General features: G+C 42.6%; 1 protein-coding gene across 1 annotated transcript; it reads left to right on the top strand.

The window, feature by feature from the left end:
• Positions 1 to 5,808: 5,808 nt before the first annotated feature.
• On the top strand, positions 5,809 to 13,934 carry LOC147329705 (uncharacterized). Its single transcript, XM_086294133.1, has 6 exons — positions 5,809 to 5,934; positions 6,023 to 6,127; positions 6,243 to 6,353; positions 6,482 to 6,607; positions 13,621 to 13,762; positions 13,854 to 13,934. The coding sequence occupies exons 1-6, from the start codon at positions 5,809 to 5,811 to the stop codon at positions 13,916 to 13,918; spliced, it is 675 nt and encodes a 224-aa protein (XP_086150259.1). The 3' UTR covers positions 13,919 to 13,934.
• The last annotated feature ends 12,289 nt before the right edge of the window (positions 13,935 to 26,223 follow it).

The following is a 26,223-nucleotide window of genomic DNA, read 5'->3' as shown; positions in this document are numbered from 1 at the left end:
GTCTGCATCCTTCAAGAAAAACATGATTTTCATGCAGGACAATGCTCCATCACACGCGTCCAAGTACTCCACAGCGTGGCTGGCAAGAAAGGGTATAAAAGAAGAAAAACTAATGACATGGCCACCTTGTTCACCTGATCTGAACCCCATTGAGAACCTGTGGTCCATCATCAAATGTGAGATTTACAAGGAGGGAAAACAGTACACCTCTCTGAACAGTGTCTGGGAGGCTGTGGTTGCTGCTGCACGCAATGTTGATGGTGAACAGATCAAAACACTGACAGAATCCATGGATGGCAGGCTTTTGAGTGTCCTTGCAAAGAAAGGTGGCTATGTTGGTCGCTGATTTGTTTTTGTTTTGTTTTTGAATGTCAGAAATGTATATTTGTGAATGTGGAGATGTTATATTGGTGTCACTGGTAAAAATAAATAATTGAAATGGGTATATATTTGTTTTTTGTTAAGTTGCCTAATAATTATGCACAGTAATAGTCACCTGCACACACAGATATCCCCCTAAAATAGCTAAAACTAAAAACAAACTAAAAACTACTTCCAAAAACATTCAGCTTTGATATTAATGAGTTTTTTGGGTTCATTGAGAACATGTTTGTTGTTCAATAATAAAATTATTCCTCAAAAATACAACTTGCCTAATAATTCTGCACTCCCTGTATTCTCAGATTCATTACACTGGTTAACTTACACATTTTCTTTCCTTTGTTTCATTTATTTTCAACATGCCAGAAACTGAGCATAACTAACCCTCAGTAAAACAAGTTACAAGTTATGGTATCTGGAACAGATTTACATTCAATATTTAGAGTTATATTTTGGACGCACAGACGCGCACACACACACACACACACACACACACACACACACACACACACACACACACACTCAGCCATTATAACAGCCATTTCTACTACTCAAACACATTTGCATTTGTTATCTATATGTAGAGGCGGCACGGGGCGTGAGACTTTTATCTCTTTCTATCTTCTATCTTAAGACACATTACAGGGTTTTGTAATTGGAAACTGGGTTTTTTGTATGGTTGGTCTGGAAAATTTGTTTGATACTTTGTGGTGCTTGCATGGTCCTTGAGACATGGTGCTTGTAAAATCCCTCTATAATCTGCACAAGGGACTGGACATGTAAATGCAGTGTATGTGTTAGCATAGCATATTAATACATGTAGTGTTCTCTTTGTGTTTTTACAGATGACCTCGAGAAGCAACCCCAGAGCAGAACAATATTGAAATTGTTTTTTGGACTGTTGGGCGGATATATTATTGCCATAACTGGTCACCGAAAGGGAGTGATCATCAACATGACTACTGAGGAGGTTGAAATGTCAGAAAAAGCTAAGCAGGGTGCCCGCATCATCCGTGTATGTACTAAAACGATATAAATCTAAGTATACATAGACATTTTTTTATTCAGCTGAATAAACATGTCTTTTCATGTATTAGGTTAAACAGCACAAAACTCAAAGATATCATGGGCAAGCAGCTGTCCCCCTGTACAAGAATGAGTATACCTGGTTGCAGCGTTACAATCATATCAGAGAGTATGTTGAAGGCGGTTCGGAGGCACCGACTTTTTTCCACAGTTCTAGTGGAGGTGTTCTTCATAGACTACCGGTATTTTTCAAGGCAGCCTGGGAGATGATGAATCTGGGGATTGCCCCCACCTTCAACATGCTACGTTCCTCCTGTAGCACTTACGTGAGAAAACCTTTCATTTTTATTTTTTGACACACAATGAAGTAGGTTAAAGTGTCATGGGTTTTATTCATGTGGTTTCTTTTTAAAACATTATTCTTTCAGGCCAAGCGACAGTTGGGACGTAAATCTTACGACAGAGTGGCAACATTTATGTGCCATGATGCCATCACAGCCAAAAGATTTTATCAAGGTTATTTAAATAAGCTAAAGTGAAGTCATATATTTATCTATACACTTACATTTATTCATATTTAGTAATATTGCTTTGCACAGCTGAGGACCCTGCAGAGGACACACTCCAGAGCCGAGCACTGACCACCAATGCAATTGCAACATATGCAGCAAATAAAAGGAAAAGGAGAGAGGACAGAGGATCTGTGCAGGACGAGGACAGTGAAGGATCTGACAAGGAAGAGCAGCAGTCATCAGGAACAGAGGAGCTTTTAGACAGAACGCTCTTCCAGTGTAGCAGTAACAAGGTATGTGTGCCCTGATTCCCTTGGTAAGAGTTTTGATTGGTTGCACTTCTTTCATATATAATCATTTACTCCATCATGAACAAAACATATTTAATTTGTACCATTTAATTTCTAAGATGGCGCCGGTGAGGTCGGCTGCCGTCACGACTGCTCCGACCACTTTTTCTTTGTCTTTGTTTTTTAAGTTAGTTTTCAGCGTTTCTAAATCGGCAAAATCATCACCATTGGGTACATTAGGTATGACAGTGACACTCTTGTTTCTATTGGTATACAATGTACTCACAATTCGAAGTTTTTAACTCCGGATCCGAGCTGGCCGAGTGAGATCTCGAGGGAGAACAAAGGGAAGCGGCGGCGGCCTAGAGGGAAGCGAGCCGGCGTCAGGAACAGGCTGAGAGCTCGTGCACACCGCACACCTCTGCCTAGCATCCTGCTCGCCAACGTCCAGTCACTGGAGAACAAGCTTGACGACCTCAGGGCCAGGATAAAGTTCCAGAGAGACATTCGGGACTGCAATCTCCTCTGCTTCACCGAGACATGGCTGAACCCAGCGGTGCCGGACCACGCCATCCAGCCGGCCGAGTTCTTCTCGGTTCACCGCATGGACAGGACACGGGACTCGGGGAAGTCAAGGGGAGGCGGCGTGTGTTTAATGGTGAACAACAACTGGTGCAACAGTGCGAACGTTGTTCCTCTCACACGCTCCTGCACACCAAATCTGGAACTACTGTCCATCATGTGTCGTCCTTTTTATCTACCTCGGGAATTTACATCGGTCATTGTAAGTGCCGTTTATATTCCACCACAAGCGGACACGGTCACCGCCTTATGCGAGCTGCATGAGGCACTCACACAGCACCAGACACAACACCGGGACGCTGCGCTTATTGTGACGGGGGACTTTAATAGCGCCAACCTCAAACGCGCAGCGCCGAACTTTTATCAACACATCACCTGCCCCACCAGGGGTGAAAGGACACTGGACCACTGCTACACTACGGTCAAGGACGGCTACAAGGCACAATCCCGCCCCCCGTTTGGCAAATCTGATCACGCCGCCATCTTCCTCATGCCAAAATACAAACAAAGGCTGAAACAGGAAGTTCCGGTTCAGAGGAAGGTCGCGCGCTGGACGGATCAATCGGTGGCCGCGTTACAGGACGCACTCGATGACGCAGACTGGGGCATGTTCAGAAACAGCTCCGACGATGACGTCAACGTGTTTACGGAAGCGGTTGTGGGATTCATCGGGAAACTAGCGGATGATACCGTGGAGACAAAGACTATCACAACGTTTCCCAACCAGAAGCCGTGGGTGGATAAAACCATCCGCGACGCTCTGAGATCCCGCACCGCTGCCTACAACACGGGACTCATGACGGGGGACATGGACCCGTACAAAGCCGCGTCATATAACGTGCGGAGGGCGGTGAAAGAGGCGAAGCAGCGCTACGGGAGGAAACTAGAGTCACAACTCCAACAGAGTGACTCTAGGAGCCTGTGGCGGGGACTAAGGACAATAACGGACTATAAAGCACCAACAACCGGTATGACGAACGTGGCCGTGACTCTGGCAGACGAGCTGAACACTTTCTATGCTCGCTTCGAGGCTGCAGCTAAGGTCTCCAACAATGCTAGTGTTAGCGGCGCTAACGGCTGCAGACAGGAAGATACTGCCAGCACCGGAAACGTGCTCGTCATCTCCGAGCATGAAGTAAGGAGAGCCTTCAAGAGAGTGAACACCAGGAAAGCAGCAGGACCAGACGGCATCCCAGGTCGTATCCTAAGAGACTGCGCATACCAGCTAGCTCCTGTGTTCACTGAGATATTCAACATCTCTTTATCTCAGTCGGTGATCCCCACATGCTTCAAAGAGTCCATCATTGTTCCTGTCCCGAAGAAACCCCACCCTGCTTCTCTCAATGACTATCGCCCTGTAGCCCTCACCTCAGTAGTGATGAAGTGCTTTGAACGCCTGGTCAGAGACTTCATCATTTCTTCACTACCAGACACACTGGACCCACTACAGTTCGCTTACCGTCCAAATCGTTCCACAGACGATGCCATCTCTCATCTCCTCCACACATCACTCACTCACTTGGACACTAGAAGGGGGAATTATGTTAAAATGCTCTTCATAGACTACAGCTCTGCATTTAACACCATAATTCCCTCCACACTCACCACCAAGCTGGAGCATCTGGGACTCAGCTCATCTATGTGTCAGTGGATCTCCAACTTCCTAACTGGCAGACCACAGGCAGTAAGGATGGGCGGACATGTCTCAGCCTCCACCACTCTCAGCACTGGAGCCCCCCAGGGGTGTGTTCTGAGCCCCCTGCTGTACTCTTTGTACACATATGACTGTGTGGCCACTACCAGCTCCACCACCATCATCAAGTTTGCTGACGACACCGTCGTGGTGGGCCTGATCTCTGATAACAACGAGACGGCCTACCTGAAGGAGATTAGGAATCTGGAGAACTGGTGCCAGAGGAACAACCTCCTTCTAAACGTCAGTAAGACAAAGGAGCTGATAGTGGACTTCAGCACTAAGCAGGAGAGGAACTACCAGACCCCCGTCATCAACGAGTGCCCAGTGGAGAGAGTGGACAGCTTCAAATACCTCGGAGTTCACATCACGCAGGACCTGTCATGGTCCTGTCACATCAACACCGTGGTGAAAAAGGCCCGACAGCGTCTCTACCACCTCAGACGCTTGAGAGACTTCCAACTGCCCTCCAAGGTGCTCAGGAACTTTTACTCGTGCACCATAGAGAGCATCCTGGCGGGAAACATCTTAACCTGGTTCGGGAACAGCACCATGCAGGACAGACGAGCTCTACAGAGGGTTGTGCGGTCAGCTGAGCGCACCATCCGCTCCGAGCTCCCTGACCTGCACTCAATCTACAGCAGGCGGTGCTGGACCAAGGCCAGGAAGATCGTGAAGGACCTCAGCCATCCCAACAACAGACTGTTCTCTCTGTTGAGGTCAGGAAAGCGATTCCGCTCCCTGAAGACCAACACAGAGAGAATGAGGAGGAGCTTCTTCCCGCAGGCGATACGGTCTCTCAATCACACCACCACACAGTACTGACCCACACATACAGTTCTTACACACACACTGGACTTTCTGGACTTTGGTTTTGCACAACACTGGTCACTATATTCTTCATTTCCGGTTAATACTTGTACAGCTGCTGTTATTGTGTATATATTTATTTATATTTAGATTTCTTCATACATTCTTATATAGTTCTATATTGTGTATTGTGTATTTTGTTGTACAGTTATTTTATTTTCAACTTTAATTTATATATTTATCTTTATCTTATTCTTCCCAGTTAAATTTACCCTTCATTCTAATTTGTGTTGTACAGTTATTTCATTTTTAACCTTAATTTATATTCTATTCCTTCCTAGTTAAATTTACCCTTTTTAATTTTTCATATTTATTTCCTATCTTATTCATAGCCTTTTCCTTTTTTGTTTTCTTTAGGTCACGAGCAGTTGTCCAAGCATTTCACTACATATCGTACTGTGTATGACTGTGTACGTGACAAATAAAATTTGAATTTGAATTTGAATTTGAACAGATGGTGAGCCCAGGTCAGGGTGAGGTTGCCTGTAGTGCCGGAGCCACAATAAGAGAAACTAAACAGGATTTGAAAAAGGGGGTGGAGCATCTACAAAAAGTGACATACCAGTTGCGCAAGAGAAAAGTATGTAATGTATGTTCTTGTGCTTGTTTTTAGTGTTTTCACTGATTACTAATCTTTTACCTTTTTACTTTTACTTTTCTAAAATCAGATGGTGGTCTTTTACAAAAATGATAGGACAGATGTGGGGAAACTCACACAAGAAGACAATCCAGAAGAGGAGGAGGAGGATGAAGCGAGGGAATGGGTTCCTAAGGTGGGCAGGAAAAATCCAGCAGAGTTTCTTCTCCTGCAGTTAAAGATGTAAGTGTTTTGTTTCCACACATCCATGAAAAATGAGTAAAATATATATTTTTCTGTTCTAATAACAGTCTGTGAGCTCATCTGAAGATGATGGGACAGATGACTGGAAACCCACACAGGATGAATCTGAAGGCTATTCAGAAGAGGAGGAAGAACAAGAACGTAAAAGGATTCCTAAGGTAGCCATGAAAAACAAAACTGGGTGTCCTGTGCCACAAAGAGATGTGAAATTCATCCTCAGTTTCAGTGCTTCCACAATCAATCCATCAAAAATGACCAAACATATTGTTGTCTTCTCTGAAAACAGATGGTGGCAGCATCTGAAGAGGATGGGACACATGATAGCAGACCCACACAAGATGAATCTAAAGATGATTCAAAGGATGAAGCAGAACATTTGGGACAAATGATTCACAAAGTGGCCATGGAAAAGGTAAAATTTGTCCTCTGTTTCAGTGCATTCAACAAAATATGTCTTTGTATTCTTCTGCGTCAGATGGTCAGCTCATATGAAATATGCAAGGAGTAAAGGTATTGAAGGTACATGAGTTTAAATACCTGGAGTCAAGCATCCAAAGCAACAAGCAGTGCAAAAGGCCAGGCAGGGGATGGCAGGGCTCAAGATGCTAAGATTTTGTTTGGGAGTGACCAGAATGGAGAAGATTAGAAATGAGTGCATCAGAGAGACAGCTCATGTTGAGCGGTTTGGAGACAAAGTTAGAGAGGCAAAGCTGACATGATTTGGACATATGTAGAAGAGGCATAGTGAATATATTGTTCCATATGGAGTTGCCAGGCAGGAGGGAAAGAGCAAGCCCTTAGAGGGAGTTCAAGGATATAGTGATGGAGGATATAGATAGGGTTGGTATGAACGAGGAGGCGGCTATGGATAGAATAAGATGGAGGCAGATGATCCACTGTAGTGACCCCTAAAGGGAGGAGCCAGAAGAAGAAGAAGAACTCAGCTTATTCGAAGAGGATGGAACATGATGGGAAACCTCCACCAGATAAATTCAAAGACAATTCAGAAAAGATGTGTTTGAGGAAGAGGTGAGTTAGCTGCAGTCCATTTTAGTGAGGTCATGAGGAGGAGTAGAAAGCTGCAGTAAATCTAATGATCGTGCTCGTGTATGTATAATACCAGCAGTGAGTTCTGAGGACTTGGACGGTCCAAAAACTATTTGCTAACAAATCAGCACAGGCACTTATAGTGGTGCACTATTACAAAATGCTTTTACTCACAAATAGTGGGCTAAAGTTCATTCCTTGCAGTTTGATTTGTTTCTAAAACAATCAATACCAACATGAAACTGGTTTATAATTTTTTTCTTGTTCTTGCATTTCTTTTTTTTAAATTTTTTATTAAAGTTTTTGCATCGACTTTTACAAAAGATAAATTGAACAATATGCCGTTTTCTTTTTAAAGAACATAAAGCAATATAAAACATACATTCCCACCTCATGATTATAGCAGTACCAGTGGGTGTACAAACAGAAAAAGGAAAAAGTCCAATCTAATAATACTAGTAACAAACCCAAGGGTACAAGACAACAGTTCCTGAGTGTACAAAGGAGATGTGGAGAGTATCCAGAACCCACACTCCCACACAGACACATAAAAACCAAAACACACAAAAAAAAAAAAAAAAAAACAAAAAAAAAAACACAGATGATAAGTGGTCAGCTTAGTGATAGGGATAAGTCAATTCTGTTAGAGAAAACAAAATATGTATAAAGTAGTTAAATAAATACTAGGGCGCAGGCACAATAGAATCCATATACTTAAACTTAGGCCTCTTACTTAAACATAAGATAAGAAAAAAATAAAATATGATAGAGTCTGAGCTGGCTAATTGGGAGCATTGCGAGACCGCAAAGTCTGAACATGGTCAAAAAAGGGTTGCCAGGTCTTAAAAAATTTGGCCGTAGACCCGCGTAGGGTGAATTTAATCTTTTCGAGTTTGCTAAAGTGCAAAACGTCTCTGATCCAGATTTCCCAGGATGGGACGGAAGGGGACTTCCAACATAACAATATTCTGCGTCTTGCCAATAAGGTGAAAAATGCTACCAGATCCGCTTGAGGCGTCGGCAAGGCAACTGAATCAGGAAGAACCCCAAACAAAGCAGTTAAGGGCACAGGTTGGAGGGTTAGCTGGGTGATCTTAGATAAAATCAAGAAAATATTAATCCAGTATTGTTTGAGGGATGAACATGACCAAAACATATGCATTAAAGAGGCAGGTGTTTGATGACAACGGTCGCAATCAGGGCTAAGATTGGGGTATATTTGAGCTAGTCTGGCCTTAGTCCAATGTATACGGTGCAGAATCTTACATTGAATCAGCCCGTGTTTGGCACAGAATGAGGAGCCATGGACCCGGTAAAGAATTTTATCCCAAGAGTCATCCTGAATCACACACCCCAGATCCTGCTCCCATGCCAATTTAATAGCCAAGATTGAAGAATTGCCAAAGGAGCATATTCTCCCATACAAACAGGAGATCAGGCCCTGTAATGAAGGGGGAGGCGATAGAAGGTTATCAAAGTCATGATAAGAAGGTCTAGATGGAAACTGAGAGGATTTCTCCTTAACAAAACTCCGGATTTGTAAATAGCGAAAAAAGTGACTTTTTGGAAGGCCAAATTTCAATGAGAGCTGTTCAAAGGAGGCAAATGTATTCTGAATGTACAGATCAGAAAAAGACCTAATACCCAAAGAGGCCCACAAATAAAAAGCACCATCAGCTAACGAAGGCTGAAAAGAGGGATTTTTCACAATGGGTGATTGAAGGGGAAAAAAGGTCAACTTAAAGTAACGACGAAATTGATACCATATTTTCAAGGTAACTTTGACAATAGAGTTATTATAAGAACCTGCACTCGGAGGCTGCTTTTGGGCATAAATCAGGGCTGGTAAAGAGGCTGAGACACAGGAAGAAGTCTCCAAACTGAGCCAGGCCGGGGCATTATTCGTGTCCTCCCCCTGTAGCCAATACCTGAGAATACGAATATTACATGCCCAATAATAGAACATAAAGTTTGGTAAAGCCATCCCCCCCATCTTTTTCGGTCTTTGAAGATATGTCTTGCGTATTCTGGGTTTTTTTTTGTTCCAGATGAACCCAGATAGAATCTTGTCTAATTTAACAAAAAAGGAAATTGGAATAAATACAGGGACACACTGAAAAAGAAAAGAAAATCTGGGGAGGATATTCATTTTAATTGTATTTATGCGCCCTGCTACAGACAGATGGAGTAGAGACCATCTGTCCAAATCCTGCCTAACTTTCTCCACAAGTGGGTCGAAATTAAGCTTGAAAAGAGCATGAAAATGACTTGTAATTTTAACCCCTAAATATGTGAAGTTGTCTGATACAACTCGAAAAGGCAGTGCTGTGCACTGATATTTCTGTGCAGCAGCATTCAGGGGAAACAGTTCGCTATTAGCAAGATTCAGTTTATAGCCAGAAATAAGGCTAAACTGTTCAAGTATTGAAAGTACCAAAGGGAATGAGGATGCTGGCTCTGAGATATAAAGAAGCAAGTCATCTGCATATAAGGAGACTCTTTGTTCTATACCATTTCTAAAAACCCCGGTGATACCTGGGTTTGATCTTAGCGATATGGCTAGGGGCTCAATTACGATTGCAAATAGCAATGGCGACATAGGACAGCCCTGCCTAGTCCCCCTAAACAGGGGAAAGAAGTCAGAGCATGTGCCATTTGTTTTGACAGCGGCAAGCGGGGAAGTATAAAGAAGTTTCAACCAGGAGATGAATATTTTACCAAAGCCGAATTTATCTAAAACATAAAAGAGGTATCCCCACTCTACCCTGTCAAAAGCCTTCTCAGCATCTAAACTGATCCCAAACTCAGGGCTGTTGGAGTCTGAGGGATTGTAAAGGACATTAAACAAACGTCTAAGGTTAGAGAAGGCGTATCTCCCTTTAATAAAGCCTGTTTGGTCCAGATTGATTAGAGATGGTAAGACTGCTTCTACACGCCTCGCTAGAAGTTTAGCAAGGATTTTATAATCCACATTTAACAAAGAAATGGGACGGTATGAGCCACATTGTAGTGGATCCTTATCCTTTTTTAGGATCAGGGATATAGATGCCTGCAGTAGAGAGGGTGGGAGGGATCCAACTTCCAGTGAGTGCTTATACATATTTATCATGAGCGGAGCCAGTTTAGGCATGAATTTACGATAGAACTCAACCGGAAACCCGTCCTGTCCGGGACACTTAGAACACTGCAGTTTGCTGATAGCTTGCATGATCTCTTCTACAGTTACTGGTCCCTCCAGCTGGAGGCTGTGTGTCTGATCGATTGATGGGAGCTTAAGATGATTGAAAAATGAGTCCAAAGCCTCCGTACTAAATGCACACTCAGACGCATAGAGAGATGAATAAAAGTCTCGAAATTGGTCATTAATTATTCTAGGATCCATAGAGACACCACTTAATGTCTGAATCCGAGGAATGGAGTGTGCAGCTGCTGCACTACGGAGCTGATGAGAGAGCAGTTTACTGGCCTTATCCCCATATTCATACTGGGAGTACTGACATTTCAGCAACATCTCTTCAGCCCGAGCAGAGGACAGGTGATCAAACTCAGTCTGCAAAGACAGCCTATCATTATAGACCTCTGGTGCCGGGCAAACGGCATACAACTCGTCTAATTGCGATATGCGTATTATGAGCTCGGACAATTTTGCTTTCCTTTGGTTTGCCTCAAAACCAGCATAAGATATAATATGTCCCCTGATAAAAGCCTTAAACGTTTCCCACAAAATAGAGGGTGATATTCCGGGTGTAGTATTTGTCTCTATAAATAAGTCTATCTTGGAATTCAGAAATGTGGTGAACTTATCGTCTGACAGCGAGCGTGTATTCAAACGCCATGGAGCTGGCGGAGAACATTGGCCCACTGCCAAATCTAGAGTCAACGGAGCATGATCTGAAATGACAATAGCACTATGAGAGCAAGAGCGAATCTGTGAAGTAAGTCGACTGTCCAGTAGGAAGTAATCGATACGAGTGTATGTATGATGAACAGGGGAGAAAAAGGTGTATTCTCTACGTGTAGGGTTGAGGAAACGCCAGGCATCAATAACAGAGAATTCTTTAAGGAACGTATTAATAATTTTGGAAGAGTTGGATTGCCTACCAGGCTTATTTGAGGATCGATCCAGCGGCCCGAGCCAGCAATTAAAATCGCCACCAAGAACCAAATAGTGGGAAGAGAAATCAGAAATTTTAGTGAAAAGAATACTAAGAAAATTTGGATCGTCCCAATTGGGAGCATAAACATTGGCAAAAATAAATTTAGTGTTCCAAATACTACCACTCACAATAATGAATCTACCATTCTGGTCCGCTATAACCTTAGAAGAAACAAATGGCACTGATTTGTGTATTAAAATAGCAGCACCACGAACTTTGGAATTAAATGTAGAGTGATAGAGTTGACCCACCCACCCCTTGCGAAGTCTAAAATGATCTGAAATTTTTAGGTGTGTTTCTTGTAAGAACACAACCTGGGCGCCCAAAAATTGCAAATGATGAAGGACCTTGCTCCTTTTAATAGGTTGGTTCAGGCCTTTACAATTCCAGCTACAGAACTTAAATGAGTAACCTGCTTGTTGATTATTAATATTTAATTGCGGTGCCATATTAAAACATAGGTTGAGAAAAGCCACAGCTGACCAATGAAAAACACACAAAAAACAAAATCAGTGTACAGAACAGTACAACATAAAAACAAAAAACACCCAAACTTCCCCCTAAATGCTGAAGCATCTTCCCTAACAAGATGCGCGCACCCCTCGCTAAACACACCCCTGAGCACTTCCTCCCAACCATTCGAAGTCCCAGTTGAGTTTAAGCTCCGTGCATTACAAGGCAAAGACAAATCAAGGATTATATGAGAGTATATTAGAACGAGACACATCCTAAAAAAAAAAAAAAAAAAAAAAAAATTATTTCAAAGAAATTAAGCAAGATGGACATATCAGCCCATGGACTAAGACACTTATGTACCCTGAGAGGCTGGGCCCCCCAGGATCTTATTGGCAAAGTCCGTGGCAGACGCAGGATCAGTAAACTTACGTATAACTCCATCTGGAAGTGTCACCCTCAGTTCCGCAGGGTAGAACAGGCCGAACTTGATCCCAGGACAGGAATGCAGAAGGCGCTTGACACCAGTAAACTGTGAACGCTTTTTAGCCACTGCAGGTGTAAAGTCTGGAAAAATGGAAATCCTTCTGCCCTGGTAAAGTAGAGGAGAATTTGCCCCTGCAAGACGTAGCAGCTGTTCCTTGACATGGAAGTAATGGACTCTAATGAGAAGTGGGCGAGGAGGCGTTCCCTCTCTGGGCTTTGACCCAAGGGACCTGTGAACCCGATCTAACAAGGGTGCTTCATTCAGTTTCAGAAGATCTTGCAGGAAATGGGAAATAAACTCCCTAGGGTTGGAAGACTCCAAACCCTCGGGGATGCCAACAAGGCGAATATTGTTACGCCTTGATCTTCCTTCTAGATCCTCACATTTAGCTTGGAGTTGTCTGACCTCCTCCGTTAGGACCTTTACAGCAGATTGAAGAGAAGTCAGGTCGTCACTGCAGGTTGTAGCTGAAAGCTCCAAATCTTTAATGGTAGTCCCTTGAGCATTAACGGTGGCCTGTAGGGTGGTTATAGCAGCTTTAAACTCAGCCTTCACAGATGATATTTCTGACCGCAGTGTATGGGTAACCGTGTCAATCTTGCATTCAAGCTTGTCGCAGATGTCCCGTTTCAGAGCCTCCAATGCTCTGGTAAATGTGGCTTCACCGAGCGGTGCGCCCGCACCCTGCTCGTAGCTGCTCTCTGTGATAGCCGCGTCACGTTGGGATTCGCGGCCCAGCTCCGGGCTCTGAGAACCACCCGCGCCGGCTTGACCCCGTTTTCGACGGTGCTCCCTCTTATCTGCCATTGTACAAAAAGAAAAATGAAGAGCAAATGGTGAGGCTTTTAGTGGGAGAACTTGATTGCCCGGACGCAACTGCTACGGTCACCACAGCCAACCAGGAAAGAAGCTCCTACGGCCTTTCCCAGAAGTTGTCAAAAGTAGGTTTCCCGACCTCAGAGAGTGAAAAAATAAAAAAATAAATAAACGAGCGGATGCTCGGCGGCAAGAACGGTTATTTAGAGCCTACAGGGCTGATATAGTAAATGCGGATGCGTCTTAAACCAATATTTTTGTCATTGCTTTGCGGAGCCCCGGGAGACACGTCTTCACACCATAGTCTTCTTGCATTTCTGTGTGTTATATGTACAGGACAGAGAAACGGCGATGAGCTCATTACGATTACAGCACCAAATTCCAGTTGTTACATAACAAATCTGAACATTACATCTAGATGAGCTAAAGTAACCTTGTTTTTCTTTGTCAATCATCATTTTTCAGATGCAGCAGGCCTATGTAAGCCAAGACAAAGCAATGACTGTGAATAAGAGTTCAGAAAAAAGGGTGATTCACCAAACCAGATGCTTGAAGAGGCTCACTTTTCATCAATCAACTCTCTTTGAAGACACCATACCCAGATCTGGTAACTGGAAACCAGCAGCTGTAGTAAAAATACACAAGTTCAAAGAACTTTAAGGTGAAGTGGTATTTATTTATTTCTCATTTGGTCTTAGATAACAACAAGAAAGACCAAAGTGGAATGTCATCTGCAGCAATAATAACCTCAGGTAAATATTAACATTATATTGCACAATATGAACAATGTTAAGTTAATGAGTAAGTAAATGATTATTTTCTTAAAATAAAGAACAACTGGAGGAGAAAGAGATACAAGAAGAGTCTCTGGAGAAGATGAAGAGTGAAGACAAAGTAGGAGAGAGAAAAGAAAAAGTACAGCAGGAGCCTCTGAAGAAGATGAAGAGTGAAGCCAAAGTAAGAGAGAGAAAAGAAAAAGTGCAGCAGGAACCTCTGGAGAAGATGAAGAGTGAAGCCAAAGTAAGAGAGAGAAAAGAAAAAGTGCAGCAGGAGCCTCTGGAGAAGATGAGGAGTGAAGCCAAAGTAGGAAAGAGAAAAGAAAAAGTGCAGCAGGAGCCTCTGGAGAAGATGAGCGGCAAAAGGAAAAGGAAGGAAGAAAAGATACAGGCAGAGCCTCTGGAGAAGATGAAGAGTGAAGCCAAAGTAGGAAAGAGAAAAGAAAAAGTGCAGCAGGAGCCTCTGGAGAAGATGAGCGGCAAAAGGCAAAGGAAGGAAGAAAAGATACAGGCAGAGCCTCTGGAGAAGATGAAGAGTGAAGCCAAAGTAAGAGAGAGAAAAGAAAAAGTACAGCAGGAGCCTCTGGAGAAGATGAGCGGCAAAAAGAAAAGGAAGGAAGAAAAGATACAGGCAGAGCCTCTGGAGAAGATGAAGAGTGAAGCCAAAGTAGAAAAGAGAAAAGAAAAAGTACAGCAGGAGCCTCTGGAGAAGATGAGCGGCAAAAGGAAAAGGAAGGAAGAAAAGATACAGGCAGAGCCTCTGGAGAAGATGAAGAGTGAAGCCAAAGTAGGAAAGAGAAAAGAAAAAGTGCAGCAGGAGCCTCTGGAGAAGATGAGCGGCAAAAGGAAAAGGAAGGAAGAAAAGATACAGGCAGAGCCTCTGGAGAAGATGAGCGGCAAAAGGCAAAGGAAGGAAGAAAAGATACAGGCAGAGCCTCTGGAGAAGATGAAGAGTGAAGCCAAAGTAGGAAAGAGAAAAGAAAAAGTGCAGCAGGAACCTCTGGAGAAGATGAAGAGTGAAGCCAAAGTAAGAGAGAGAAAAGAAAAAGTACAGCAGGAGCCTCTGGAGAAGATGAAGAGTGAAGCCAAAGTAAGAGAGAGAAAAGAAAAAGTACAGCAGGAGCCTCTGGAGATGATGAAGAGTGAAGGGGGAAAAAGGACTCTGAAAATAAGGTGCAATTTATTCCATTGCTCCCAGTAAGCCCAAGAAATGCCTTATTTGAGGGCTTTTGCATTGTATTTGTTTTTGAAGATCCCACTTTTTTATTACATAAAAGAGTTGTTAATAAAAAGTGATCATCTAATACTGTGTCCAATGAGTTACTGTCACGTTTATTTTCTGGAATCACAAGTGCTCTCAGACTTGACATTATATATTTCCACCATATGTGAGATCAGTCAAATTAAGAAAGGAGACATGCTTCTTGAAGAAGTAAAAGTCCAAGCTTAAGACATATTTTCAGTATGTAAATGTTGAAGTTTTGGGGTATGTTGTACTATACAGTCAAACCATTTGATGCCATTTGGTCCTATATCTACACAAATTTCAGTTGTAAAATCACAAGGCTAATAAGTTCACATAAACTTCATAACTTAATCAGAATGTACATAGATGTCCTACCACTGGGGGAAAGACCAAGCACCACAATCTACCACATTTTCTGAACCACTTGCTCTCATCCACATAGGGAGCCGCATTGAACTTGTTAATCTAACAAAAGAAAAAGTGACCTCAATTTTGCAGCGGTTTGCAGATTTGTTCTCCCCCCTGCCCGACTTTAAATGGTAAATGGCCTGCATTTGTATAGCGCTTTTCTAGTCCTTAAGGACCCCAAAGTACTTTACACTACATTCAGTCATTCACACACTGGCAATGGCAAGCTACATTGCAGCCACAGCTGCCCTGGGGGGCACTGACAGAGGCGAGGCTGCCGGCCACAGGCGCCACCGGGCCCTCTGACCACCACCAGTAGGCAAACATGGGGTTAGTATCTTGCCCAAGTATATTTGGCATGCAGCCAGGAGGCAGCCTGGGATCGAACCACCGACCTTCTGATTAGTGGCTGACCTGCTCTGCCACCTGAGCTACAGCCACCCCAGAAACTTACTTTGCTCAAAGAGCGCTATTTTGAAACACAGCCTGGGGTGATAATGCACTCATAGCCTGACTCGAGCACAACAGGCAAATTGTTCAGAAGAAAATGGGCAAAATGTTGAAACTGGGAGTGATAGAAGAGTAACACATTGTGTAGTGTTTCCTCACTTGTAGGGAACAAAGATCCTATGGAACGCCAGGACTGCCATAATGAATTAATTAAATACACCATTAAATAATTAATTAAATGTGGCAATAATTAATTAAAATCAGAAATAATTAATTACATAAATATTTACGACACATGTAATTAATTAATTATTGACACATTTAATTAATTATTTATTTATTTCACTTGGGTTTTTCTCCACATCACTTGCTGCTTCACCATCTGTAGCTGTAGCGCCACTGTCACCTCATCCGCCTGCAGTCACCCTTCTGCCATCTTCTTCACCGGCTGCTATGTCGCCACCTGGACCTGCCCTGCGTGAGCAGGAGCTCGGCGAGCCGGAGGAGCCCGCGAGGCAGCAAGAGGAGCAGGAGCACCTCAGCGAGCAGGAGCCGGAGCTGGAGCTCAGTGGGCAGGAGCTCGGAGAGCGGGAGAAGCCCGCGCCGCCAGCTGCGCAGCTCAGCGAGCCGGAGCAGCTCAGCGAGCCACCAGCTGAGGAGCCAGCGCCGCTGCAGCTCAGTGAGCCGGAGCAGTGTGTTTGTGTAGATGAAACTACAGGGTTATTTGCTGTGCAGAGAACTGGCCATGGGTTCTCTGTGCCAGTTCACGTTCAGAGGAAAACATGGGGGATGTCTCACAATATCAGATGTGAGCTGGAGGAATGTCAGCAATACCAGTTGCTGGCCCAGCGGAGCGGACTAGGCTTCAGTTTATGTGAGCACCTTCGCTCACTAGATTACTGCCGAGAAACTGTAAAGGAGGTTTTTCTTCAAGAGCACATCGTGATGGAAATGGTGGACCTTAAATTTTTTGGAGAGGCCAAAGCTGCTACATGCATAAAGAGACAGAAAGCTGCCCAGATGGCATATGCTCCACTTTGTGTGAGGGTGGATTTTGGTGGATCCTCAACACAGATCTGTTTGTCTGTATTTGAGCAGGAAATACACAGTTTCTGCCGTCTTGGCAGAATATTTGTGACTTATAATGCTCTGAGGAACACCTGGCATTGTGCTTGTGCAAAGCCTCGAATATCATGTCCTCATAAAAACATAGCTAAATGGCATCTCTTCCAGACACAGAGAGACATCTTCAAATCAACTGTACCACTATCATCAGGCACCCCATCACAGATGACTCAGGAGAGTTCTTCCTTTGAGGACAATGCCGCAGAATTCAACTTGTCCCAGAGCTGAAAGGCTGGCTGAACAGTCAAGTTGTTGAACAGTTCTTTGCAAACATGAGGAAAAGCAATTACTTTTTAAGTAATATGAGTCCATCCACACATGTGTTTTTGATGAGAAATATAACTCATCATTATAACACTGTCACCAACAAGAAACTTCTGGAGAGGCAGCTACGACATGGTCGACTTGGAAAGATCAATATCTCATTGTCAGCACTGGGTCAAGCTGTTGTAGGTAAGTATATGCATTGTCTTATGACCAGAACGCTACCACACAAATACAAATCTTTTTTACACACACACAAATTCTTTTTACACATACAAAACTGATTTACAAGTACAAAATATTTATGACCACATTTTGAGCCCATAGATTTGTTCCTATCTGTGTGTGTATATTCTTTTCTTTGTGTACCTAGCCCCAAAGGTGTGCAATAAACCCAGAGAAACCACAGAAACAGTGTTGAACCCAGCACCTTCAATGTCTGGTGACACTGGTAAAATTTCTTATTTTGAATAGTGATTCTCATATATAGGTGAAATAATAATCTTGCATTCATTATCTTGTTGTAGTTGAGGGCTCATAAACGAATTTGTTACATGCTGTTTCAAATGAATTTCCTTCTATAAATAGTGCTCATTTTTCTTGCATTTGTATGCATTTAATATGCATTCTATGTAGTGTTTTGTCTGAAACCTGTTAAAATCCCTATAGAACCTCAGGAAAGAGTTGACAACAAGAAAGCCAATACAGGGAGTGCAGAATTATTAGGCAAATGAGTATTTTGTCCACATCATCCTCTTCATGCATGTTGTCTTACTCCAAGCTGTATAGGCTCGAAAGCCTACTACCAATTAAGCATATTAGGTGATGTGCATCTCTGTAATGAGAAGGGGTGTGGTCTAATGACATCAACACCCTATATCAGGTGTGCATAATTATTAGGCAACGTCCTTTCCTTTGGCAAAATGGGTCAAAAGAAGGACTTGACAGGCTCAGAAAAGTCAAAAATAGTGAGATATCTTGCAGAGGGATGCAGCAGTCTCAAAATTGCAAAGCTTCTGAAGCGTGATCATCGAACAATCAAGCGTTTCATTCAAAATAGTCAACAGGGTCGCAAGAAGCGTGTGGAAAAACCAAGGCGCAACATAACTGCCCATGAACTGAGAAAAGTCAAGCGTGCAGCTGCCAAGATGCCACTTGCCACCAGTTTGGCCATATTTCAGAGCTGCAACATCACTGGAGTGCCCAAAAGCGCAAGGTGTGCAGTACTCAGAGACATGGCCAAGGTAAGAAAGGCTGAAAGACGACCACCACTGAACAAGACACACAAGCTGAAACGTCAAGACTGGGCCAAGAAATATCTCAAGACTGATTTTTCTAAGGTTTTATGGACTGATGAAATGAGAGTGAGTCTTGATGGGCCAGATGGATGGGCCCGTGGCTGGATTGGTAAAGGGCAGAGAGCTCCAGTCCGACTCAGACGCCAGTGTTACAGGTACCGGGTGGCAGCACCTGTAGACAGCTATATATGTGTCCTGTAAACAGGAAAGAAATGATCAGACAGAGAGACGTGGCTTGCCGTTTCCTGAATACTCCGCCATTATGAGAAAACAGCGCGGAACATGCGCTTCAGGCTGCTAACAACAGGCCAAACCATGGTCTCACACTGCCACCTATTGGTATAAAAATGAAGTGTCCGCTACAAACATCCCAGGGTAGTTACCAAGTTTCCTGTTACAATTACTGTAGTTATTTAGGGCATTTCCAAATGGAAATATCACTTACATTGAAAGTGAAATTACTTAAATTAATTCACATAAATGTGATCACACATTAGTGGGTATCACACACTCCCTGACAAAAACAAAATGGCTCCCAACATTCACAAAATCATGACATTTTTAACTTTTGCTTCTCAAATTCTTATTAACTCTAATCAGTCCAAGAACTAGTTATGAAACAAGCAGTGGGGGTGGTGTGTATGCAGATGGGTTCAGTGATGCGTGATACTGGTATGGTGAGTATGGTATTGGGGTGCAGTACATTGGTGACTGTGACATACACACGGGCGGCACAATTGCCAATGGTGGGTATGGAAATACAGTGTATGATGGTATGGTTGTGGCAGGTAACTGTGGTGCTGTGCGTTCCCCAACTAGATTAACTGCCGCATGTGACTGCACTGAGGGTTTACCCAGTGATTCATAAGTCAGAAACTGTCGTGGCTTCCTGTGACGGGTAGCTCTTCTAATGTCCGTACAAGTATGTCCCGGTGGTTGAACCTGTACGTTAGACTGCAAATGAGTTTCACACTCCTCACCAGACCCTCTGGATTCAGATAGGTTGTCACTACCCACTTCCATTTCTTCCATCTCCTCTCTCAGAGAACATGGCAGGTGTGAGCATTCTCTCCCAGTTTCCTCTTCGAATTGTTCAATGCTGACGGATGGTGAATGCTCAGGCATAGTCAGTATGTCTTCCATCGTCTGCACAGGTGAATGTCCATTTTTTGTGTTTGTTGTCACTCTAATAGGTTCTTTGGTCTGGTATGACTGAGATGCAGGGTGTTGCTCATGGTCCAGGTTCTTTCTCACAGTCCTTTCAACAGGTGCTCTTAGCCAGTACCCCGAGCAATCACTCTCAGAACCGCTGTCAGAGATATCCCACATGTCTGTTTGTCTTTGTGCATCTGCCGATCTTTCCATCCTTCGTCTGTTGCGTGTTGTCTTTCCAATTGCAGGCTTTGCCAGGGGGGGAGTGACTTGAACAGGTAAGTCATTTACAAGTAACAGTAGATTGCGATGCAATGTTCGGGTTCTTTTTGGGTCTCCAGCTTCAGGATGGACTACGTAAACTGGGCTATCTGCTAGCTGCTCTTTTACTATATAAATAGTCCTCTCCCAATATGATCTCAACTTGCCAGGTCCTCCCTGCTCACTGAGGTTTCTGACCAGAACTCTGTCTCCTGGCTGAAGCATGACTCCTTTTGCCTTTTTATCATATGTTATTTTGCCTCTTGCACTAGACTTCTTGCTATTTTCACTAGCAATCCGATAAGCTTCCGACATTCGTTCGGCCCATTTCTTGGCATATCCTGTAGGTGAGTATGTTTCATTTTCCCCCTTCAATCCAAACAGCAGATCGACTGGTAGATGCGGGTGTCGTCCATAGAGGAGATAGAATGGTGAGTAGCCGGTGGACTCATGTCGAGTACAGTTGTACGCATGTACAAGATGTGGGAGGTGGTCTTTCCACTGTACTTTTTCCTTTTCTGTTAATGTTCTCAACATTTGGAGTATTGTCCTGTTGAGACGTTCTGAAGGGTTACTTTGAGGATGGTAAGGTGATGTTCTGGAATGTCCGACACCAGATAATTTCTGTAGTGTCCTGAACAGTTCATTCTCAAATTCACGACCCTGGTCGTGATGTAGTTTGGATGGGTATCCAAATCTGGGTATGAAATCCTGGAAAATCCGTTCAGCAGCTGTTTTCCCACTCTTGTTCCTTGTGGGGTATGCTTGAGCAAATCTAGTGAAATGGTCAATTACCACGAGAATATACTCATACCCTCCACGGCTGGCTTCCAAATGCAAAAAGTCAATACACACCAGTTCTAAAGGGTAGTCCGATCTTATACTACCCATGGGAGCCCTGACGTGTGTTACTGGTTTCTTGGACATGATACAGGGACACTTCTGGGTCACATAGGCTTCAATGTCCTTAGCCATAAAGGGCCAATAGAATCTGTCCCTTGCGAGATGTAGCACTCGGTCTGTCCCAACATGACCCATCGTGTCATGTAAATGTCTTAATGCTAAAGTCCTGTACTTGGCAGGAAGCACTAATTGTCTTCTGTCACTGGTACATCTATACAAGAGGTCATTTTCAAGATGTAACTTACCCCACTCATGGAGGAGTTTATGGGCAGTTCCTCTTACCATCTTGCGTATTTCATCTGTCAGTTTTGCTCCATCTAGTTTCAGCTTGAGGATTTGGCCAATGGCTGGATCCTCTCTTTGAGCTTTAACCAGATCATCATGGCTGATGCTCAGCGAGTTGATATGAGGCTGCTGATGGGGGTCCAGAGAAGAGATATTGAGCATGGCTACTGTTGGGGGAAAACTCTGTAAAAGACCCAGGAGAAATAAAGACACAATGAGACAAGATCACTTTTTATGCTTTAACGTGCACACGGGTAATCTGTTCAGAACAACTCACACCGTGTACAGAGGCTTGGCACTTTTTATAGGAAAGACAGTGAGAACGGGATAAGAAAATACAAAACAGATAAAATAAACAACTCCATATGTGGCGATAGTCTCGTCAGCAGAGAGCTGGGAGAAAGCTGTGAGAGATAAAACAATCTAAAATAATATGTCCCAAAACAGTATGTCTTTGCTGAGAAAGTCTAAAAGGATAATTCTAAACTAATCTAACCATAGACGAAGGGCATCCAAACAATGCTTTGTACATTTAAAAGAAGGTAAAGAAACATAATCATTTTTCCTGTAACATTCCCTCCTGTTTTAACTTATTTTAAATGTATACAACAATTGTCTGTGAAGGTTATTTATTAAGTATATTAAGCCATTTTTTTTAATTTTCAAAATGTCAGCAAAGCAGATATGGAAATCATTTGGTCTAAAGAATAAAACAAAATAAAATAATAAAAAGAACAAAGAAAATCATAGCAAATGAGAATCATAACAAGTGGAATAAACAAGAAAAAATAATAAAACTAAACTACAAAAAAATAAAAGGATGAAAACTAAAATGAAAACTTGGTATTTAAAAATGATGAAAACCTAATATTTAAAATGAAAACTTCAAAAAATACAAGGATGAAAACCGTATATGTAAAATGAAAACTTTATATTTTAAATGAAAAACTTCAACAAATAAAAGAATGAAAACCTTATATGTAAAATAAAAACTTTATGTTTTAAATGAAAAACTTCAACAAATAAAAGAATGAAAACCTTATATGAAAAATAAAAACTTTATGTTTTAAATGAAAAACTTCAACAAATAAAAGAATGAAAACCTTATATGTAAAATGAAAACTTTATGTTTTAAATGAAAAACTTCAACAAATAAAAGAATGAAAACCTTATATGTAAAATAAAAACTTTATGTTTTAAATGAAAAACTTCAACAAATAAAAGAATGAAAACCTTATATGTAAAATAAAAAACTTTATGTAAAAAGATGAAAACCTGCATAAACTACTAATGTGTTAATCAGTGCGTGATCCCTTGACAAGTCATATTTAATCACCACGTCAGTCATTAGCAGTTATTACAAGTTCTCCTCTAACAGAATTGCAACGGGATGCTGGTCTTCTTGAGGCAGGGCAACATAAGCAGTCATTGTAGTTGTTATCATCTTTGAAATAATTAGTCTTAGACATGGCGGTGTAGCTGCTCCAGATGTGTGGTCAGTGACATATTTCTGCAGAATGGTCAAATTCTGCAAAGCTTCATAAGTGTCTCCTCCAGCTTTGTATCCATCAGGGATAAAAGTGCAATATGTCTCTCCTATGAGCTTGCAAACTCCTCCTTGTGATGCTGTCAGCAGGTCCAGTGTCAGTCTGTTCTGCAGTACCATCGTTCTGATGGCCTTTTGTTCTCCTGCTAAGGCCGTTCCCAGGGCCTTAGTTAAGTTGATGTGTCGTAGCAGAGCATATCGGTTGATCTCCACATGATCCCGCACCTCGGCAACTCCAAGCTCTGTAAGAATTTCACTCCTCCTCAGATGCGAAACTCTTGTTCCTTTACTGCTTGGTGCCGTCCGTGCACATCCTGTCTGGTACTGAGTCTTTGTTTGTAGTATCATTCGGTAGCTGTAGTTGGAGCGACAGTTGAGGCTCATCAGTGTCTCGTTACTGGCACAGGTTTCGTTGAGTGAACAGTCCATACACTTCCTCTCGTTCCTCGGTGGGCAGAAAGTGTATATGTATTTCCATAGCAGTCAGTTTTATTATTCCAGTAAGCTGTAGTGTTCATAAACTGCCACCAGAAATTAGTGGCATAGCCATGGGGAAACTTGGTGTACTTTCCTTTGTCATACAGTGTCTGCCTTTTCTTCATATAGCGTGACTTATTGTCCCTCACGGAAGCAAAGATGAGGAGCCCGGCCACGGTCAGGGCCGCTGCAGTTATCAAAAGCCACCACCGCATGACGACGGGACACACCCTCCTGTCGCGAATAGTTCCCCCCGGCCAGGAAAGCTGACCCCTCCACCGGGCGAGATCACAACAAGTGGGCACGCCTGCTGTCAGCTGTGTTTAGATGGCTTCACTTACTCGCCTGCAGTGACTCTGATGGATGCAAGATGGTCGTTCCGCTATTTTGCAAGCTCCAGTTTTTTCTTTGGAGCACTTTGATCAGAACCCAGTCACCGGGCTGTGATCTGCAAGACACTTGATAGACATCATTACATTCTTCGTCATTTACAATCATCTCTTTATTTTCCTACAACTTAGACATACATTTTGCTACTGAAATTGTATCTGCCTTTTTCACTGGGTAGATTTCTGGCCACTTTGAGAATACATCTATAACCACTAGGGCGTATTTTTACCCTTGGCATTCCTTTAGCTCAATAAAGTCCATATGGATTGTGTGGTCTCAGGTTTCCCTGAGCATTATATTTTCGACACGTCATGCACGTTCTGACAAATTGTTTTGCTGAGGTTTCAAAATTTATAGTGTAGAAATGAGAGTTGACAATACTGGTCAGTCCCCCCCGTTGACAAATGCGTACAGCCATGAGTCACTAATGCCGCCATTTTGTGGAGGAATTTTTGGCAACACTGGCTTGCCATAACACATCATTAAGTCGTTTGTCAGAACTGCACCGTGTTGTAGCCATTTTGCCTGCTCTGCTGTGCTTGCTGCTTTTTGTTCATTTTGTAACACATCCAGTTGAATCTGATGTGTGTTTACTGCCATCAATGTGATGTTTGTCTTTTGTGCCGCCTGTTTTGCTGCTCTGTCTGCAAAATTGTTGCCTGTAGTAATGAAAGAGTCAGTTTATGCCAAATTTTTTGCAAAATGATGCACAGCAGAGAAAACATACTGGCTGTCTGTATGTATGTTTATTAGTTTGTCTTTTTGTATTTAGCTTTCGCGTATCACAGCTATCAGCTCAGCGCTCTGTGCAGAACATGAAAATTGTTTAAATCTCAGAATGTTGTGATACTCGGTCGGTTTCTGGAAAGTGGATGTGGCGGGTGTCATTTAGTATGCACTCAGGTGTAATACCAGAAAAGAATGGCATGACTGCTATCTTAAGTTTTGTCAGAGCGTCTCTACCTAGCAAATTTACTGGACACAACGGGTCATATATGCATTTAATAAAGCACCTGCGGCCACTTGCTGTATGTACTAGTTCTAAAGGGGCAGTTAATTGTTGTACAGTTGTGTGGCCTGAGGCTGACTTTACAACTAATTTGTCCTCTACTCCTACAATCTCGTGGGAAGTGACCTTCCTCTCCACGGTTCTAGCAGGCGTTGTCTCTATGTTATCTGCTGTTTCTGCGTGGCTGTCTGCGGCCTTGGTGTTTGTGACTTTGCTCTCCTCTCTGTTCCTGATAGCCACCTGCGAATTAGTGTTTTAGTCTGTTGTCAACAGTCAGCCTTATTTTTAAGTTACAGAAAGCTTCTTCTCCTTTTTTTTTTTTTTTTCTTGGTTTGGGAGAATAGATGCAACTCTACATTTTCACTTAAGGCATTTTTAGATAATTTCTAGTTTTTCAAACAATTCATGGATCTCACACATTTCAAACTTTCAAGTTAGGGTTGTTTCCCATTTATACAAATATATATATGTACTCTGCATTGCTCACAGCTCATAGCTCACAGCTCTAAACCTAGGCATTTTTCAATCATATGCCTAATCACTATGTGTCACTGTGACTCTCAAGTATTGTCACAAGTTCGTTTAAATTCGTTTCCAAAACCAACAAAATAATCAAAAAAACAAAAAACAAAAAAAAACAAAAAACATAAACGTGTCAGGACACAAAAGAAAAAGAAAAAATGCTGCCATCCGAACAAAGCAGAAGTCTGCATATGTTGGCTTTTAATAGCATGCAGCTTGTAACATAGACTAATGTGCCTGTGTTAATTCAGCTCCATATTATTGTGTGAAGTTGCACTGGGTTGGGACTGGTTTTGTGTGTGTCACATTTTTGGTGAGCCAATGGCTGGAATGAGGTTGGACTAATTAGAGGCAGGTGTGCTTGATTGCACTGATACACTGGTCTACTTATAGCCCACACTACAAACACTGCTGTGTCGTTTTGTCTCTCTGTGCAGGTATGTAATGTGATGAAATCAGATATGGGATGGATTGGTTTTGCGCTATGAATTTTATATTAAGTGTGTCGTTTTGTCTCTCTGTGCAGTCCAGGGCCTATTATATGCCACAGCCTAAAGGCAGCTGGGTTCCAGAGGCTTGAGTGACCACTGACTACATGCTTGCAGGGTGGTGGGTCTCCAAGGACAACTTCTAACCCTGTTAAAGGCAACATGTGGAGTGCAACTTGGCTGTGTGGCATAGCTGGCTCTGGCCTTGGGACTGTGTGTTTTTGTACAATTCTTAAGTGGGACACTGGACTGTTTTATCTTTTATCTCTTGATATATTTTTCGTCAATAAATTATCTTTTAGAATTTTATTGACTGTCATCTTTTTGCCCATGACTGAGACGGTTGGTCAGACCTAGAGTCTTTCTTTGGGTGTGTTACAGCAGCTTCTGCTCTAAAAGAAACAAATAAATAAAAAGAAAAGAAAATGTGGAACATGCTTATCAGCTTAGCAGTGTCTACATATTTAA

Source organism: Aulonocara sp. 'chitande type north' Nkhata Bay, linkage group LG5, assembly GCF_057382095.1.
Source record: "Aulonocara sp. 'chitande type north' Nkhata Bay isolate Kocher_YH1m ecotype deep benthic linkage group LG5, A_spYH_male_GT1.1, whole genome shotgun sequence".
Taxonomy (NCBI): domain Eukaryota; kingdom Metazoa; phylum Chordata; class Actinopteri; order Cichliformes; family Cichlidae; genus Aulonocara; species Aulonocara sp. 'chitande type north' Nkhata Bay.
Note: the sequence above shows the minus strand (reverse complement) of the source record. Positions and strands in the feature narration are given on the sequence as shown.